The following is an 18,665-nucleotide window of genomic DNA, read 5'->3' on the forward strand; positions in this document are numbered from 1 at the left end:
GACTTTTGCTTATCACTTGTGATTATGGAATTCTCTACTGAGAGGCTGTCAGAACTTGTTCCTTACTCTATGAATGAGCATATTGGATCCTTTTGGTAAATGGTTTGGTAAATCACCTTATATGGTTTTTACTTTAAGGTGCATGCTGGGTTGTATTGTTCATTTTGACGACTGCTGAAACGGCCCCTCAATTTCTGTGTCTCCTCTTGCTTTTGGTTGGCAATCACATATTGGTCTTATTTCCAGTATTCTCTATCCCATGGCCATGGTTCGAGCTTTGTTTGAAGGGACAGACTATGGTAAATAATGGTTCTGCGTAAAAAAAAAATGTGTAAACTATAGACTACTTTCGAATTATGGGGTGTGAAAGCTGGAGATTACGGGTAATAAGCACTAGAACTCGAAACCTGAGACACACACACACACACACACACACACACATGCAGAAGCATCTCCATTGACATTTAAAAAAAAAAGAAGAAGGCAGCATCATCCCCATAACACCTAAATTTACTAGGACTGCGACCTAAAAAGTAATCAACAAACCACCATAACATCCTAAACTAAAATACCTGAACTTACAAGTAGCAGGTTCTAAAGAACTTGTTTCACATTACCTTTCACATAGCACTCGATATCAGGCAGCATGTCTAATGACTGCTAATGCAACGGAGGCAAAACGCTTGCTGGCTGGAAATTTCTGCACGAGCGAATTGACGACTCCTCTCACAGCACCGCCTTGAACCTCCAATGCTTTTGGAAAGCCAGTACAATAGCTGGCTTTACTGTCTTTTGATGTCCAAAATGCACGAAAAGACTGGGCACCAGATGGCAAATTAAAGCACTCCCTTGGATATCGTGTGAAAAGAAAGTTCCTCATGTCATTGGGCCTACCACCACATGAACCCTTTCTTCCGTCCGAATTAACGTGCAAAAGGCAAAATGGCTCAAATCAGTTGGTTCCTTAATAGAGACGTACTCAAAAGGGGCAAAATGATATATTTCACTGCTATTGAATGAGATTTGATGATCTCAAGGGATGAAACCATCACCATCCCCTTCCCCTCGACAGAATACATGAAGCATACATAGCCTACATGCAACTGTGCTGCCATGCCACAACTCAAAGGTGATAGATAATAAATTCAAATTCACACATGGATTCCCATAAAAACCTATGCCCAATTTACTTGCACACATGGTGGTTCGGCAATATTGATGTACACATAAAAGTCATCAATACTTCTGACAGCAATATGCCACTTAAGAGAGGTGATCGTTCTAGTTTTCCTTACATGTGTCTCAACAAAACCACACGGAAACACATAACACAGCCTTGTAAGGTGTTGCATTTGACATCCTCTTTCTGTAGCCATTTCTGCATACAGTGAAAAATTTAGACAATATGAGAAGCATCACATACTCCGGGCCTATAAACATGGTAGCGCAACATGGCAGCCTACTATTTGACTAGACTAAATAAATCAACATACCATCAACTGTTAACATACCGGAACTCGTGTGTGGATCTTGTAGTGCCTCATTCTGTTGTTCAACCTCCATCCAACTTTGAATACATGAATACAAATGTATGTTATCACAATTACGCATACTTACATCACATATGTATGTCTCAACTTTTCATTCATTCATAAACTCCAAAGGTCTTACAAAGTGTGCTATAAAAGAATTGATTCTATTTAAATGCAATTGACAAATTTTACATAGATGAGGAATGAAGCAACAGGAGCTAGGGGTGGGTAAAAAAATCCGAAAATCCGAAAAATCGAGAGATCCGATCCGATTCGCACCGAAAAATCGGATACCCGATCCGATTTCAATCAGCGGATCAGATAGGGTCGGGTACCCTAAATATTCGGATACGGATACGGATCGTGAAAGTGAAAACCTGCGGGTACCCGACCCGAGGGTATAATATATAAATATTAAAAATATAGGGGTAATTGTATAATATTTTAAGTTATTAACCCTAAGTTCCTAAGCTAAATCAATCCATCGGTCATCCATTCAGAGTTTAGCCTCAGCTTCAGCCGACACTCTTCCGTCTTCACTCATTTCATTTTCTTCTTCTACTTCTCGACCTCCTTTCTCCATCTCTTCAATTTTGTCAAGTTGAACTCAAGCCTGCAAGCCTCAGCCCTCAAGTAGATGATTCAACAGAGTGTTTCGATTTCGATTTCTCAAGCCTCAAGCAGAAGCTGTAAAACGCCGACCTTCTTTATCTGCAGGTTTGGACCTTCTTTAATTGATGGCTATCCAGCTCCTTCAGGTGATGGTGTATATTACATGTAGGTTTGGACCTTATTAAAATTTTGGTTGGAGTGATTACAGTACACTACTCCTTGCTCGATGCTAGGAGGTAGGAAATTGTTGTTACAATACCTCTTTTGGTGGCTTTCTATATTCTTGGCACTTCCACTCCTTGTGTTAATACTGCTTTGACACAATACCTCTATTTAGGTCCCTGTTATGTGTTTGGCAATTCTCCAGCTTCTCTCTGCTCCTTACACAATCAATCTGTTTTGTTAATCATTTTGGTTACGCACTTCAGGCAGTTGCTTTTGGTTTTTGATAGGGTACTCCGTGACTCTGGCCTTCCTACTTAATACTACTGTGCCATAATACAGAGTGGTCAGGGGTTGAAGTACCATTCCCTAATGATGCAATTATCTTTTCTTTAATTTGTTTGTGTTTACTTTTGCTAGCTATCCAGTGATTACAAAATGCAAAGCATACTACAGATATGTATGCGTATCAAACCCAAACGAGCTAGTATATAACCAGAGAATGAATAATGTTTTCCCTATTGGACTTGTGGAATTGGTTTATAAATTGTTTTAAAGAAATTTATAGATTGAAAATAGGGGCGGGTACCCTATGACCCGCCCCTATTTTTCGGGTATCCGAGGATCGGATACCGGAAGGAGATCGGAGCAGATTAGGGTCAAAAAAATAGTGACCCGACATGTTAGGGTCGGGTCAGCCAATTACCGTTCGGGGCGGGTACCCGACCCGTGCCCACTCCTAACTGGAGCAACCAAATCCTGAGTTCAAGGAACAGTAAGAACAGACCTGTCAACTGGATCATGCAGTTCAATGTCTTCTTTTAAGTTGAAACCAGCTTCTGATAGCAGCACGGAGACCTCTTTGATAACTTTTTCCTTTTGCACCTGAAAATAAACACCATATAAGGCAGTGTAAATGCAACAAACCAGAGAAGATGCAAATCTTTTTGGTTCAAGGGGAAACTCTATGCCTTGCAAAGGGGAAGGGGAAAGGGAAGACGCAAATTCTAATGCACTCAAACATAACTCTAGCACAACAAGTGCAAATCATCGACCAAAAAATTAATTAAAAAAAAAGAATAAAAACTTCAAGAACCTACACAAAAACCAGTGCCAGTAGATGAGAATTTTACAGACATCTTAAAGCAAGCTAAACAAAACTAAAAGGATGAAATTAAAAAGCAAACCTACATTTCCTCTCTCTGACCAAAAGTATGTTTGAAGGGCAGCACCAGCCTTCTCAAAAATTTCTAGCAGCCCAAGAGCAGACATCATAACCAACTTCCTTTGTTTGCATAGCTTTTTCAGTTCTTCTTCTAGCTTTGTCTTTCTTCCAGTTAATCTGCACTCCAGATCAATTGCTTGGGCCAATTCACTATTGACGAACTGTAGAAATGTCATGGACCTATGAGATTTCTCGCCCCTAATTCGAAAGACAATTGGGCGCATGACCTTCTCCCTTGCCAGCATTAGTATAATAGACAGCTCAATCAGTTTACCCTCCTTGGCATACCAGCAAGCAATCTCATTTATTTTCTCTGAGCTCTGTGCAAGTGAGCAAGCAATCCCCCAAGTTTCTTTCTGCCACAGCTGCAGTCAGTTTAACACAACTGATGCTAAAATTAGCTCTTTCTCAATACATTGGTAAAAAAGTAACATGTCAAAAGCAGAATTAGCAGAAGAACATGCCATTTTCAGAAGGAAAAGCATCATAACCAACTTAAATATGGATTTAACACAACTGATGCTAAAAATAGCTCTTTCTCACTGCATTGGTAAAAAAGTAACATGTCAAAAGCAGAATTAGCAGAAGAACATACCATTTTCAGAAGGAAAAGCATCATAACCAACTTAAATATGGATTCGCTTGGTTTCCATTGCCATACACTTGCAGCAGAACTAAGAAAAATGGGAAGAAAAAGTCAGACTGGACAAAATGCATGGATTCAAAAGAAAGCACAAGAAAGATCCACAGATGCACATGGCAAAGATACAAACCAGGGGACGGGAGGACAAGGACACAAAATCCGTGTAACATCCCATCTAAAAGAGACAAGAATTTTTTTTAAGGCCCCCGCCGGGGGTTTTTTTTTGTGTTGGGGGGGGGGGGGGTGTTGTCATAGTGTAGATTATATTCCAAGTGAGACTTAGCACTAAGGACATACATATTTCCTACCTTAACTTTTCAATTACAGTGCGCATCGGAAGCAGCTTCTGATGCTCCGGATCAGTTTCATCCCACCCAAAATTAGGCTGTTAAAGATGGCAAGTTAAATTAGGTAAGCAATGAGATGGCAGAAAAAGCTGACAAATAATGAGGAGCCTATAACTACTTGGAGTACATGGATACATAAAATAATTTGCTCCAGGCAGGTATTCGCATCAGCAAATCAGAACAAGAGCTTTTTGTTGATAAATTACAAGACTGAGCACAGGCCTAAACAAATAGATGACAGAGCAACCACCATTGCATTCAGAAGTAGACATTGGAAAAGCATCTAACACAACTTGATGACCATCACCTAGATGTCTAAAGAACCTAGATTTTGTCTAATATAAAGTTTATATACCAAAAACTGAGTTGTAATTCTAAAATGGGAAAGCTCCCAGTTGATCAAAGCCATCAACACATTTTGCAATAAAAGACAAATCTACCGGAAATACACACATATTGGAAGTTAAATTGAGTTCTTGTAAAACAACCACATATAATGCTTCAAAGCCATGTTGCATGGACTCAGGCGAGGTGCTCAGATGACTCAAATTCATCCTATGTGATGTATGTGTGCATCCGCATATGTGTGTCCAACTCATGCACATAGAGTTGTATAAACAACAATAAAAACTTTGAACCCTCCCCCCTGATTTTCTCTTGGGTTCATTCCACCCGTGTCACCACCAACAGAGCTACTGTCCAGGAGAAGAGTCCACCATTCATAGTAAAAGAGAAGAAGAGACCACCATTCATGGTAAAAGAGAAGAGAAAGGAACACCACACATAATTTGTAATCCAAACTCTCCATCCTACCCTGGTATGATATGAAAACAGAACAATATTTGACAGGACAAGCTCATTGACCATATAAATGAAGCCCAAAATGTTGATTAATGAAATCACAAAATCTAATTAACTTTTAAAGACAAACTTGAAGTGATGTTTTTCAGCTCATAAAACAGAGGCTTACTGATACTTTTCGCCTCTTGACATGTTCAAATGCCAAAAAGCAAACCTAAATGTAATAGGAAATAACCATTCAAAGCAAACATCTAGAACAGACTTCTTGTCAGTAAGCCACAAGAACAGATGTTCCCATGAGAACAGTTCATAAGTTACAATACCATTGTCTCAAAGGAATCTAGCTCTGGTATGCCAGACTGGGAATAACTATGGAGTCCAGGTAGGCTCTCCTCTGCATGGCTGGAAGCAGACATTGAAAATAATCTGTTAACGAATTGTAAAACAAGCAACATCAATTTATAAAAGAGGATCAGGCAAAAAACCTGAAATAGGTTGCACTCTATCTGCTGGTAGATCCAACTTAACTTTTATGACCACGAAAGAAACCAAGAAACACAATTCAAGTGTCAGTATTGCTGATCAAGATGAAGCACCATCTAATAATCAGAAAAGAAAGATAGAAACTAAGGAAAACGAAATGACGAAGAGTTAAGAGTTCAGGGCATGAAATTGGCGTACAGCTTGACTTCAAAAGATAGGAAGTCTCTTGGCTGCTCAATTTAAAGTCTGAACATTCAAACACACGTCCAATAGCATCAGCTGTTGAGGGATACTGCAGTCATCAGAATTGGTGCAAAAAGAAAATTAAGGACTTTCTGTTGGTCAGTAATGGAGAAAAATGCTGAGATAGTGAACTGATTACGCAATAAAACATCAACAAACCAGAAGCCCAACAAAAGCATAGATCAGACAGCAGCACCAAAACGTCTAGTTTAGACTAAAAGGGAAAGACTAGCTTATTGCTAAGGAATGGAAAGAGATATATCCATCAAATATGATGCATCGGGAGGGTATCAGCCATTACATAAAATATATTAAATTTTTTTTCTTTTTTCCAGAAAAAAAATTAAAAAAGTTAATTAATCGTCAGGGAAGTTGAACTTAAGTCTTCAAAGATTGGCCTACCTCTTTATACTTGCTACATCCCTCTTGAGACGATTACAAGACTAAGGACTAATCCCTCTTCTCGTTGTTTTCCTTTAAAGGATCATAAATTATGCACAAAGATCCTATCTTTTGTTTCAGGCATTCGTACTGTATGCAATTATACATGTGTATATCTGTCCAGGAGATGCAAAACAGATGGAGAGAACCCTAAAGGGTAAACAGCAATCGGGAAGATACTATTCCCCAAAGAACACTTCAAAATCGCAGAATGAAATTAGGTAAGCTAAATTCTTCAATTATCCAAAGGACACGACTTTGTTTTTCAATGGTAGCCAAGCACGTTGAGCTCAAACACAACTGTACAAGCTAAGGATACAACTTTGTTTTCCACGGGAAGCCAAACAGTCATGTTCCAGCACAACTTTACAAGCTAAACACCATTTCGCACCAAGCTAAACAGAACTAGTAGCAACACTTACTTTAGCCATCGCCGCTTAAACGGAGTGCAGGGAAAATTCAACAGCGACCGTGAAAAGGTGGGCTGGTCTCGGCGTTAACCTGAGCTCCACTTCACAAATAACTAGTTTGGGAGATGAGCTTTGAGCTGAAAAAAAAAGGAGGGAAGAGGAACCTCCTTTTAAAGGTGCGTGGCATGCTAGTTCAGTTCCTCTGAATTATTTTTAAATTTTTTAAAATTTTTAGTACAGGATAGATTAAATTATAAAATAATTATTACCTTCAAAAAAAATGAAGAAGCGAAACCTCCTTTCCTATTTCTTTTCTTTTATTTTGGCTAAAAGTATTTTGTAGTAATAATCAATTAGTCAAACCTTACCCATTTATTTATTTTTCTTTATTTTTTTGTAATTTGGATCAAAAATTATTTTGTAGCAATAGGCTAATAGGCAAGCCGACGCATGGTATGAATTATTTCTACCACAATACTGGTTATCCAGCCCTTTACCCGTTTCTTGAATGGGATTATGTATAGCTTGTTATGTTAAATTGGGAAATCACAAATCACATTGTGCGTAAAGAAAACAAATATTACACTATTAATAAATTTGAATTTCCATAATGTAATAGCTTGAAATTCAAAGCACACTATAAAATTCTGAGCATGTGAAAATGTGCTCATTGAAGATGAGCCAGAAGGAGGGGAATTAATCCAAATTGAATCTCAAGAACATTATTGATAAACTGTAAAGTTAACTTGTCCCAAAAAGAAAAAAAAAATTTTTTTGTGTATAAAAATAATTAAATAGAAGAACATACTCGTACATGTGGTAGTGATTGGTTTTAAAAATGCTGTAGCCTTTTGAGTAATATGTTAAGATTAAATTTTCCAAACTTTTGTAAGTAAAAATAAATTATTAAGCCAAATTGTACATTGAAATGGAAACATTGAAGGTATAGTACTATAGTGCCCCGGCAAAAGCAATTTTTTTCAAAAAAAAGGGACAATTGCTTATGAATTAAAAAACAAACTTTCATACATTTAATTAAAGCAGTACAGAACATAGGAAGGAAGTTTAGAAGATTAGAGAAAACTAAAACAAGAAACACACTTGGGAAAAAAAAAAAAAGAGAGACCAATGTGTAAAAGGAAGATATTATTCTTCTAAAAAATAACAGAAAAATATTATATTGTACATATTAATCATGGCTCTAATTGGTAATCTGTGACGCTAAAATGGAAAATCTACAACAATCGGCTGGGCATCAACAACCAACGACTTACTACATGAAATTGCCCCTCAATCTAGAATTTGCAAGCTTGAGTGAAGTGATGGTGGCTTAAACACTTCAATTGTCCGCAAGATTTGATATTGATATGTCATGGTAAATATCCTCCAGATTGAAACCATCTGCACAGCCTTTTCCCTTAAAATCTTGCTTCATAGCTTCTGCTTGCTCCTGCAACTTCAATGCGGACTCTAATTTCTTGATAACATCATCCATCGATGGCCGTTCAGTTTCGCAGACCAGCAAGCAGCTAAAGGCAACCCTCAGAAATTCAGCTAAACATGCTGCTGCAATTTCCCTTTTGGAATTGAAGTCAAGAATCTGATGAAGCTTCTTGGTTTTGATGTTATTTTTGACCCAACGTTTAAGGTACCTGTCATCGTTATCTTGATCTAGCTCAGAATCTATTGGTCTTCGACAACATAGAACTTCCAGCAACAACAAACCAAATGAGCACACATTAGATTTTTCAAATGATTGTGAATCAGTGGTCTTGGTGTCAGGAGACAAATACTCCACGCCCGTTGCTTGAGCTTTGGTTGAGGGCTTAGCAAGCTGATGCACATGGCTTACTTTGTACAAGCCGATTAGAGAAATCTTTGGATTCCCGTCCCCGTCCAAGAGTATGTTTGCCGCCCTCAAGTCGTGATGGATGGTAGCTTGCCCCAGACTCCTATGCAGGTGACCTAGCCCTTGTGCTACACCGAGGCAAATGCGGAGTTTGCACTTCCATGGAAGAACATTTCTGGTTCCATAGAGATGTTTGTCAAGGCTGATGGAGCCAATATGATCATAGACGATGAATATCTTATTCTCATCTTCATGGTAACAATACCCAATCAAAGGCAGCAAGTTGGGGTGTCTCAATCGTGATAGTCTCTCAATCTCACGGCATAGTTCTAAAACCTCCCCACCAAATATTTCAAAATGAAACTGGTAAATGGAAACTGTCATCTTTAGTTGCTGGATAAATCCTATGCAAAATTTCCATGATCCATTATTTGTGATAGCAAAGCCATCAACGAGATTGTCAGTGGCTTCTCGGATGTCTACAATTGAAAAGCGAGGACCAGAATCACTTGGTGGAACCAAATCATTTGGTGAGACTAATTCTGTTGTTTTCATTGCCTTCCCTCTATGCCGAGCTGCTTTCCATGGCCACCCACTCCAAGTTGGTTTTCCTCTAACTGGAAAGGCAAGGTTCTGGCTGTGCTTACTTTTAGTTTCTTCATTTGGAGGAGCCATGGCACTCAACTCATCTATTTGGGCTACCGGACACTGGATGTCGTCTTGCAATTGGGCTACCTTACTCTGATTACGCTCCTCATCTGTATGAGCCACCTCGCTCTTGACAAACTTTAGTGACTCGGGAGTTCCAATCTGCGAAGACTGGCCAACTAAAGGAGCTGAATTTCTTAAAGAAAATATGGTGCTATCCTGCTGCTCCAATGCAGACTCGAGGTTTGCAACCACTTGAGCCATTGTAGGTCGTTTCTTGGGCTGATGCTGCAGGCAGTTTTCCACAGATTTCACAAATTCTCTTAAGCTGTTGGATGGTATTTTCCCCCGTAAACTTGTGTCAACAATCCTATCAACTTCCCCTTCTGCAATGCATTCTCTGAAGCATGATAGCAAACTCCGTGGTTCCTCTGGATTTCTCGAGTCCACTGCAGGTCTCCCGCTTAAAGCAACCAACATCACAATGCCAAAGGCATAGACATCTGTTTTTCTAGTCAAATTTTGAGTCATGAAATAATCTGGATCCAAGTAACCAAAAGTTCCTTTTATTTTTGTGCTAACATAGCTCCTTGATTGGGTAAACTTTTCCAATTTGGATAGACCAAAGTCTGAAATCTTGGCCACGAGATTCTCATCCAACAGGATGTTTGTGTCCTTGACATCACGGTGTATGACTCCATATTCATAGCCCGTGTGAAGATAGTCAAGTCCACGAGCAGCACCAATGCAGATTCTAAGCCTTTGCTCCCATCGGAGTGGAACACAGGCCTTCCCGTTTCTGGCAGCTTTATAAAGATTGTCAGCAAGTGTGCCACTAGACATGTAGTCGTATACAAGGATCATCTCCTTGCGTTCATTGCAGTAGCCTATCAAAGAGACGAGATGTATGTGGCGGAGCTTGGAAAGTGTTTCAACTTCTGCCCAAAACTCACGAGCCCCTTGCCTGGAATTTGGATTCAACCTCTTTATGGCAACAGTCTTTGAAATGCCAGGAATGGATCCTTTGTATACACTACCAAATCCCCCCTTTCCAATAAAAAATGCATCGCTAAAGTTTTGGGTTACTGCCATGATCTCAGCAAGTGAAAATCGACGACAAGATGATTCATCTTGGGCTGACAGACTGTTTTTCTCTTCAATGAAGCTCTGTTCCCAACTTTCCTTCAAGTTATAGAGTATTATGCTTAGCAAGATAATTATGATTGTCATACCTGTTGAAACAGCATTGCTCTGGCCAAAAGCTGAGAACAAGTTTGGAATCTTCAGGTTCCAAATTTTGGACGCTCGTCTTGGAAATAAAGGATTTGGAGTCGCAAGACTGTTGTCAGGATTGCTCAACTTGAAGACCTCTAGTCCATTAAGGAGTCCAAAAACCAACTCATCCACTGATTGTAGGGAAATCAAGAGATCATAATTCCTGACTTCTTTCTCTCCTTTCACCATCACCAAATAGTCCCTGTATACTGGGATCTCAGTGCCGCCACTCCATCCGATCAAGTCAGCCTTATTCTCAGCTATGTGATTATTTATGTGGATGGTGAATTCCCTTTGCCTGCTTTCTGCCATACCAGCATCGAAGTCACAGAAATGAAGCCTGACTAAGTAGCCAAAGCCCAGATCTATAGGTATTTTCCATGTAAACTTGTACATCTCATTTCCTCTTATACCTCTTCCAATTTTCCAAGCAGTGTGGTAAAGCCTTGGTGGAGCAACAAATGCTGGCATGTTTGTGTACTTAATCCTGTTAGTCAGATGACTCACTCGATGAACTCCGGATTCCTGCAAGTATTTAGAATCCTCACTCCATCTTCGAAACATGCCAAAATCTTCTATTGGTGAGATAGAGCCCCCTCCAATATTCAACCTTTGAACCACTTCAAGTGCAGTGCTGTTTTCGATAATATAGAACCGATTGTTCAGACCAACCATGCGGGCACCTAACTCACCATCAGACGTGTAATAGAGACCGGCCGGTATGGAAATGATCTCAATTCCATTGACGAAAGCATGCACTTTCTTTAACTTGCTGCTCTTAGAGGGAGAGAACGTTACGTTCAATTTTGCATTTACTTCTACATTCAAACAAAATTCCTTGACAACATATTTTTCACCAGAACCATCAGCAGTAAGTGAAGCACTGAAGTCCCTTAGGAGGGTGAAAGGACCAGCTTTTACAGTGAAAAAGTCCAGAGACTTTTCAAAACCTCGGTAAGAAGCAGGGTAAAAGTGCAGGCGCAAGAATATCTGACCTGGGGTGACCCGAAAGGTGTACTGGAATGGAGTTGCAGAAATTCTTGAAGTCCTGTACGGAACACCGTCGACGGAGGATAATTTGTCAGCAGCAGTAGAGCTCCTTGTTTTGCCTCTTGGTTGCAGTGAAGACATCAATTCTGAGCCTGTATCTCCGATCCATTCACGCCCATCAAGCGCCGTTGAGTTGCCAATAGAGCCACAGTCAACAGCAACATCGCCCAAGTAATGCGGCACTGCTGGGGGATTTCCGGCACCAAAAAAGGCGACCATAGACCGATCAGGACGGAGTAAGATGCATGAAAATAGAATAACTAGTAGAAGTGGCTTCAGATACATGATGGTTTCTTGATGGACGGAAACAGGCAAGAATTGTCGATCTCTTTTTCTCGGGCAATTAATTGGCCATGCAATCCAATCCAGGTGGTGGTGGTTTTGCTGAGAATAAACCGTGGATGGAAAAGCTAGCTGCTATTCTCAGCGTCTTGGATTGGATTGGATGTCTTGTTTGGTTACATTTTCCTTTGGTTTAGACTAATTAATTAATTAACAGGAAACTCTACCACCATCAGGCATCAACCAAACAAGAGCAGCCGCTAGTGCCATCGTAGACTCACGGGTTGGCTGTCGTTGACTTCAAAGTCGCCGATTTATATAAATATATAAAATAAAATAATATATCATAACCGCAGGAAGTTATTAAAAGGAATCTTAAGAAATGTCCATCGAGAATACCAACTGACTTTGGCTTTAATTTGAATGTGGAAAAATATTAAAAACATCTATGATTGGTTAAGAAAAACATTTATAATTGGTTAGATCGGATAATGCTTAATCTGGTTGGTATTCAAAGAAAATAAATGTCTGATGAACCCACCCTGTGTATCTTATTAGATGGCTAAATAGGAGGAGGGTACACAATCTGCAAAATATATATCAGGTTTCACTCTGCCCACAACTTCGTGTAGTGAACATAGATAGATTTTTTTGGACAACTGGGAAACCAGAAATTAGGAAAGGTTATTATTCATGGCTCTATCTTCCTTCGATGTCTGTTAAACTGAAATCATTATCAGAACTCGGTATAATAGTAGTCTTCTGGAGAGATGAGCTTCTTGATAGGCCCCGTGCTGTAATATAAGACGGAACCTTAGGCCGAGGAAGCTCTGCAATTTCATCGTCATTAAGCATTGAAAGAACAGTAGAGACATTCGGCCTATCTTCTGGAGAGTCTTGCACACACAATAAACCAACGTGTACACATCTCAATATCTCCGTTTCAGTGGGTAGAACAAGCAATGCTGGATCAACAAGATTCTTTGGTTTATTTTCATTCCACAGCTTCCAGGCCTGAAAATGTTGTGAACACAGTGAAAGTATTGAATGTGGTGATATAAATAGAAGCGGAACTGGACTTCTTCAAGAGAAAATTCACAACCAACCCAATTAAACTTACACATTCTATTAAGTCACAGCCAACAAGCTGCCAATTTTTCTTTCCACTTACAATCTCCAGTAACAAGACTCCATAGCTGTAGATATCTGTCTTTTCAGAAAATTTTCCCCGCAGCAAATATTCTGGGGCCATATATCCACTGCATCACAGCATGTAAGGATAAAGAGGTGAAATTTATTTTCCAAGAAAAGCGTTTGAATCATCAGGATAATAGGAAAAGTGACGGGAGAAGGAATTAATAATGTCTGCTTACAGTGTCCATCTAATCGTACTGGTCACATACTCATCTAGGTCGCTTCCTAGAAATGCGCCTATGCTTAAATTTGATATTTTTGGATTCAGCCCATTATCTAAGAGGACGTGACTTGCATTCAGAACTCTATGAATAATCCCCTGTCCTGAATCCCTCCCATGAAGGTAAAGGAGGGCTCTGCCAATCCCTTGGATGATGATTGCACGTCTACTCCAATCAAGTACATCTTGTTCTTTTGAATCTGACAAAGAGTCACGGTGACTTATAGTGCCATACCTATTCAAACTAATTCTCTGAACTTAATAATAATTATGCGAATAAAGACAAAAAAAAAAAGAAGAACAAATAAATACGCTTTTTTGAAACGCACCAAATAAGTAGGCCTCCAGGCTTTTATTTGGCATGTACTCATAAACTAGCATTTTTTCTTCCTCTCTTTCAGCACAGCATCCGAGCAGTCTAACAATATTTGGATGTTGCAGTTTAGAAGCAACTGCAACTTCATTCTTAAACTCTCCAAATATATGACGGTTTGAAATCCTTCTCACTGCAATCTCCTGACCATTTGGTAGAATTCCCTGCAGTTACAGTTTAATATGATTAGTAATCAGTTTCCCGTACAAATAAACGCAGTTCCTGAGTAATTTGTATTACCTTGTAGACTCGGCCAAAACAAGCTTCGCCTATCATATTCCCTAAATGAAAATGATCTGTTGCATTAGCCAGTGCCTTGTAACTGTAAAGCGGCAGCGCTTCAGCTAGTGATGTAACAAGCGGCAGCGCTTCAGCTAGTGATGACATTTCACCCTTTTGCTTTTTCCCTGATTTGATTATGAACGAAATCTATGTGAGTTAAAGTTCTATTAAGAATGCCCTCCTTTAATAGTGAGTGCCATCGTCTCAAAATTACAGGATGAGTGACTTAGGAGCAATTGACTTATTTAACATCGTTGTTCACCTTTTTTCTCCATCCTTATTACATTAATATCATTAAAAGCATAAAAATGATACTACCAGTTCTACAAGAATGCAAAAGTTAAGTGCATGATTTGCATAACCTTTTATAGTTAAAAGTACTAACGAAATAACAAATGTCAAACCGTAACATTTAACAATGCAAAATTCAACAGATCACATCATATAAACACACGTGCTGAACACTTCAGCAGAAAATTACCCTACAAATCTGAGCTGTGTTCGGCTTGCCAGAGTTCTAATCAAGTACATTGAATGGACATCGGTCGAAATCATGGTTTATGTGCAAGAATCAAGAATGTAGGCTGGATATCAGTCAAAATCATGGTTTATGTATAAGAATGTGGTTAGTTGCATCAAACTCATATTATGTGTGATTTACTAGTCAAAAAGAATGCATATGTGAACATGCGGATACTGAATAGATATGGAGTTTTAACACTTGTCTATGATAGTAAGACCATGAAATGAGATAGCTAGGACTAGATTGTTCATCAAATGTCTAGCTAGGTCTACGTTTATTTGGTTGTTCATCAATTAAGATGTGAGAACCAGAATTATGTTGTAATACCAAACCTTCTCTGTTCATAGGCTTACCTCTATTAAGCAATGCTTTCCATGGCCAGCCCCATAACAATTTTCGGGCTGGAGGATAGCCTTGTCCTCTAGTCGGTGAGCCAAGAAGTTCGGCTGATGTACTTGTGATTCCTTCCGTCGGTGGAGATTTGGCACTCTCCTCAAGTACTTGCAGTGACTCGAGAGTTCCTTCCTGGAAAGGCTGGCCAACTACTCTGGCGCTTGAAGCAGAAATCATAGTGCTCTCCTGCTGCTGCAATGCCTGCTCGAGACTCGCCACCACTTGAGCCATTGTAGGTCTTTTCTTGGGCTGGTGGTGCAAGCAGTTTTCAATAGATTTCACAAATTCTTTTAAACTGTTTGATGAGAACTTCCCCTGTAGACTAGGATCAACAATTCTATCCACGTTTTCTTCTGCAATACATTCACGGAAATATGATACAAGATTGTGCTGCTCTTCTGGAGCTCCATTGTCCACTGCAGGCCTCCCTGCCAAAACTACCAACAAGACAACCGCAAAGGCATATACGTCACTCTTTCTCGTCAATCTATGAGTTGCAATATAGTCTGGATCACAAAAACCACGAGTGCCTTTAACTTTTGTGCTAACATAGCTCTTCGATTGGGTTAACCTTTCAAGTTTGGACAGTCCGAAATCGGAAATCTTTGCCACAAAATTCTCGTCCAACAGAATGTTTGAATCCTTCACATCGCGGTGTATGACTCCATATTCAGTGCCATTGTGGAGGTATTCCAGCCCACGAGCAGCACCAATGCAGATTCTAAGCCTTTGCTCCCAACCAAGAGGAGCAATATCATTTCCCTTTCTGCTCATTTTGTAGAGATTATCAGCAAGTGTGCCACGAGGGATATACTCATAAACTAGGATCATCTCCTGGCTCTCATTGCAATAGCCGATCAAAGAGACAAGATGTATGTGCCGGAGCTTCGAAAGTGTTTCAATTTCAGTCCAAAACTCGTGAGCTCCTTGTCGGGAGCTCCAGTGCAATCTTTTCAAGGCCACAATTTCTTGAATGGCAGGGATGTAAGCTTTATACACTTTGCCAAATCCCCCCCTTCCAATAACAAATGCATCGCTAAAGTTTTGTGTTGCCGAAACTATCTCAGCGAGTGAGAAGCAACGACAAGCCCGCTCAGTTGTGGCTGCCACTGTGTCATTTTCCAGGCAAAATTTTGCTTCCCAAATTCTTCTCAGGTAGTACACTAGGACATTGACTAAAATAACCAGGAGTGTCATACCAGTCATGACAACATTGCTATGGCCAAAAGATAAAAACACGTTTCTAATCTTCACGCCTGAAGGGGTAGAAACTGTCATTGGAGTCGTAGGATTTGAAATTGCTAGACTGTTGTCGAGGTTGCTCAACTTGAAGATCTCTAGTCCATTAAGGAGTCCAAAAACCAATTCATTAGCTGATTGTAGGGCAATCAAGAGATCACAACTGCTACCACCTTGGTCACCTTTCATTTTGACCATGTAATCCCTGTATACTGGAACCCCATGGCCGCCACTCCATCTAATCACAGCAGCCCTTGTCTCTGCTATCTGATTATTTATAAGGAGACTGAATTCCCTTAACTCACGCTGTGCCATTTCATCATCAAGATCACAGAAGTGAAGCCTTATTAAGTATCCAAAGCCCAATTCTACGGGTATTTTCCATGTAAAGTTATATATCTGGTCTACTTTCAAGTTTCCTGCTGCTTTCCAAGAGGTCTGGTAAAGTTTTGCTGGGGCAACAAATGCTGGCATGTTTGTAGTATATTTAATCCTAAGTGCTGGATGATGGACTGGATGAGCTCCGGATTCTACCAGGTACTTAGTGTCCTCATTCCATCTTCGAAACATTCCAAAATCTTCTGCCGATGACACAGAGCTCCCTCCAATGTTCAACCTCTGTATGACTTCAAGCGCAGTGCTATTGTCAATACTAAAGTATCGATTTTTCTGACCAACTATAGGGGCTCCTGAGTCACGATCAGAGGTGTAATAAAGTCCAGCTGGCATTGAAATGATCTCAATGCCATTTACAAAAGCATGTGTACTTTTTGACTTGCTATTCAGATTCAGAGAAGGAGAAAAAGTTATGTTCAATTTTGTATTTTCTTCTACATTCAGACAGAACTCCTTAATAAGGTACTTGACACCTGAAGTTTCAGCAGTAATTGAGGCACTGAAATCCCTGAGGAGGGTAAAAGGGCCAGCTTTGACAGTGAAAGAATCTATAGAATTTTCAAAACCGCGATATGAGGCAGGGTAAAGATGTAGGCGAATGAATTTCTGACCTGGACTGACTTCAAATGAATAGCCGAATTCAGTTGCAGAGACTCTTGAAGTCTTGTACGGAACAGGGTCAATTGGGAATGGTTTTTCAGCTGCAGTTGAGATTCTTGATTTGCCAGACAGGAACTTTAAGGGGGCATCTCCAATCCATTCACGGCCATCAAGTGCGGTTGAGTTGCCATTAAAGCCACAGTTAATAGCAGCATCACTTATGTAATGTACAGCAGCAGCTGGAGGATTAGCACTCCTCATGAAAGCTATAAAATGGTGATGACAGAGCAAGAAGACGAACGACGTAAACAAACTAGCAACCAAAACTAGTTTAAAATGCATAGCTTCTCGTGGTTGATCAATGGCTCTCCTTTTACTATTTTTGGTATCTGTCCATATGATGATTTCGCTGAGAGTAAAGAGGAAATCTTGCTGCTGTGGTGGCTTTTCCAATTTCTTCTTGGCTGATTATTTTACAGCAGTCAAGACTTCATTGGGAAAATTTAGCACAATTGGCCAGTCGCAGGATCCATTAATGCTTGCATAGACTCAGTTGACCTTCAACATCATAAACACAAAAATATTACTAGAAAGGAAAAGTGAGACAAAATGTAATAATAGACATTACAGAAGGAAGATATTGAATTCTGAACAATGTTAGTCACTGTGAATCAAGGTAAAACATATTTGGTATAACTATTGGAAATTTCCTTGGTGTGTGTGTGTGTGTTCCTTGTATTCTACAGGTCATTTGAACGTTAAATGGCGAGCCTCAACCCATTAAAATATAGGAGTTTAGACTACTTTCATAATATGTGCAGTTTGGATAGAAGAAGTGTAGAAATATTAGAGTAGACCATAATACAGATTTGGAAGTTTCAAAGAAAAGATGAAGAAATGGTTAAACAAATAGAAAGTCTGACTTTCAAGTTCAAGAAAGAATTCTCACGTGAATTAGAGGGTTGTATAACGACATTTGTTAATTTTGAAATTATCTTTTATCTCAGTGATTTAGTACTTTACTACATAATCCCTTACGATTTAAAAATCCATATATAACCTTCTCATAGTTTAGGTTAAAATGTCACCCTTTAACTTTTTCATTAAAACTAACAGTCAATAATAAAAATTCAAAGTTAAACTATTAAATTAATAAATTCACCCTTTCACTATTTTGTTTCTTTTTTCCTTTTCTTTTTCTTTTTTTTTTTTTGGAAAAGAAAAGATGATTTTGAAAACTTATATTTTGACCTACAAATCTTAATTTTCTCCAAATACAAAGGTGATGAAAGGGAAATAATACAGCAATTTAGGAAAGGCTATTAGTAGGAAATTATAAACTTGAGTTGCAGACATTTCTAGGTGATTAGGACTCTAAATTCATGAATCCATGCACAAAATTAACGCCTATTTTATCTTTTACTTTTTGTCAGTTTCAATTA

General features: G+C 39.3%; 3 protein-coding genes across 5 annotated transcripts; all 3 read right to left on the bottom strand.

The window, feature by feature from the left end:
• Positions 1 to 492: 492 nt before the first annotated feature.
• Positions 493 to 6,954, bottom strand: LOC113762537. 2 transcript variants are annotated; one of them, XM_027306024.1, is made up of 11 exons: positions 6,912 to 6,954; positions 6,004 to 6,097; positions 5,808 to 5,849; positions 5,646 to 5,724; positions 4,483 to 4,559; positions 4,127 to 4,205; positions 3,498 to 3,896; positions 3,094 to 3,191; positions 1,512 to 1,567; positions 1,296 to 1,378; positions 493 to 907 (listed from the first exon to the last, which is right to left on the bottom strand). In XM_027306024.1, the coding sequence occupies exons 4-11, from the start codon at positions 5,646 to 5,648 to the stop codon at positions 638 to 640; spliced, it is 1,065 nt and encodes a 354-aa protein (XP_027161825.1). In that variant the 5' UTR covers positions 5,649 to 5,724; positions 5,808 to 5,849; positions 6,004 to 6,097; positions 6,912 to 6,954; the 3' UTR covers positions 493 to 637. The 2 variants fall into 2 exon arrangements, with proteins under 2 accessions (XP_027161825.1, XP_027161826.1); XM_027306025.1 differs by lacking the exons at positions 4,127 to 4,205; positions 4,483 to 4,559; positions 5,646 to 5,724; ... (1 more) ...; positions 6,004 to 6,097; positions 6,912 to 6,954 and adding an exon at positions 3,996 to 4,033.
• Positions 6,955 to 8,052: 1,098 nt separating this feature from the next.
• LOC113763628 (receptor-like protein kinase FERONIA) lies at positions 8,053 to 12,256 on the bottom strand. Of its 2 annotated transcripts, XM_027307503.1 has the most exons (2): positions 11,667 to 12,255; positions 8,053 to 11,354 (listed from the first exon to the last, which is right to left on the bottom strand). In XM_027307503.1, exons 1-2 carry the CDS (start codon positions 12,004 to 12,006, stop codon positions 8,239 to 8,241), a joined length of 3,456 nt encoding a protein of 1,151 aa, XP_027163304.1. In that variant the 5' UTR covers positions 12,007 to 12,255; the 3' UTR covers positions 8,053 to 8,238. The 2 variants fall into 2 exon arrangements, with proteins under 2 accessions (XP_027163304.1, XP_027163302.1); XM_027307501.1 differs by having other exon boundaries at positions 8,053 to 12,256.
• Positions 12,257 to 12,477: 221 nt separating this feature from the next.
• LOC113763950 (receptor-like protein kinase FERONIA) lies at positions 12,478 to 17,760 on the bottom strand. Its single transcript, XM_027307951.1, has 6 exons — positions 14,949 to 17,760; positions 14,031 to 14,197; positions 13,747 to 13,954; positions 13,377 to 13,617; positions 13,124 to 13,262; positions 12,478 to 13,017 (listed from the first exon to the last, which is right to left on the bottom strand). The coding sequence occupies exons 1-6, from the start codon at positions 17,563 to 17,565 to the stop codon at positions 12,703 to 12,705; spliced, it is 3,687 nt and encodes a 1,228-aa protein (XP_027163752.1). The 5' UTR covers positions 17,566 to 17,760; the 3' UTR covers positions 12,478 to 12,702.
• Positions 17,761 to 18,665: the final 905 nt, after the last annotated feature.

This window comes from Coffea eugenioides, chromosome 2 (assembly GCF_003713205.1).
Source record: "Coffea eugenioides isolate CCC68of chromosome 2, Ceug_1.0, whole genome shotgun sequence".
Classification (NCBI taxonomy): Eukaryota; Viridiplantae; Streptophyta; class Magnoliopsida; order Gentianales; family Rubiaceae; genus Coffea; species Coffea eugenioides.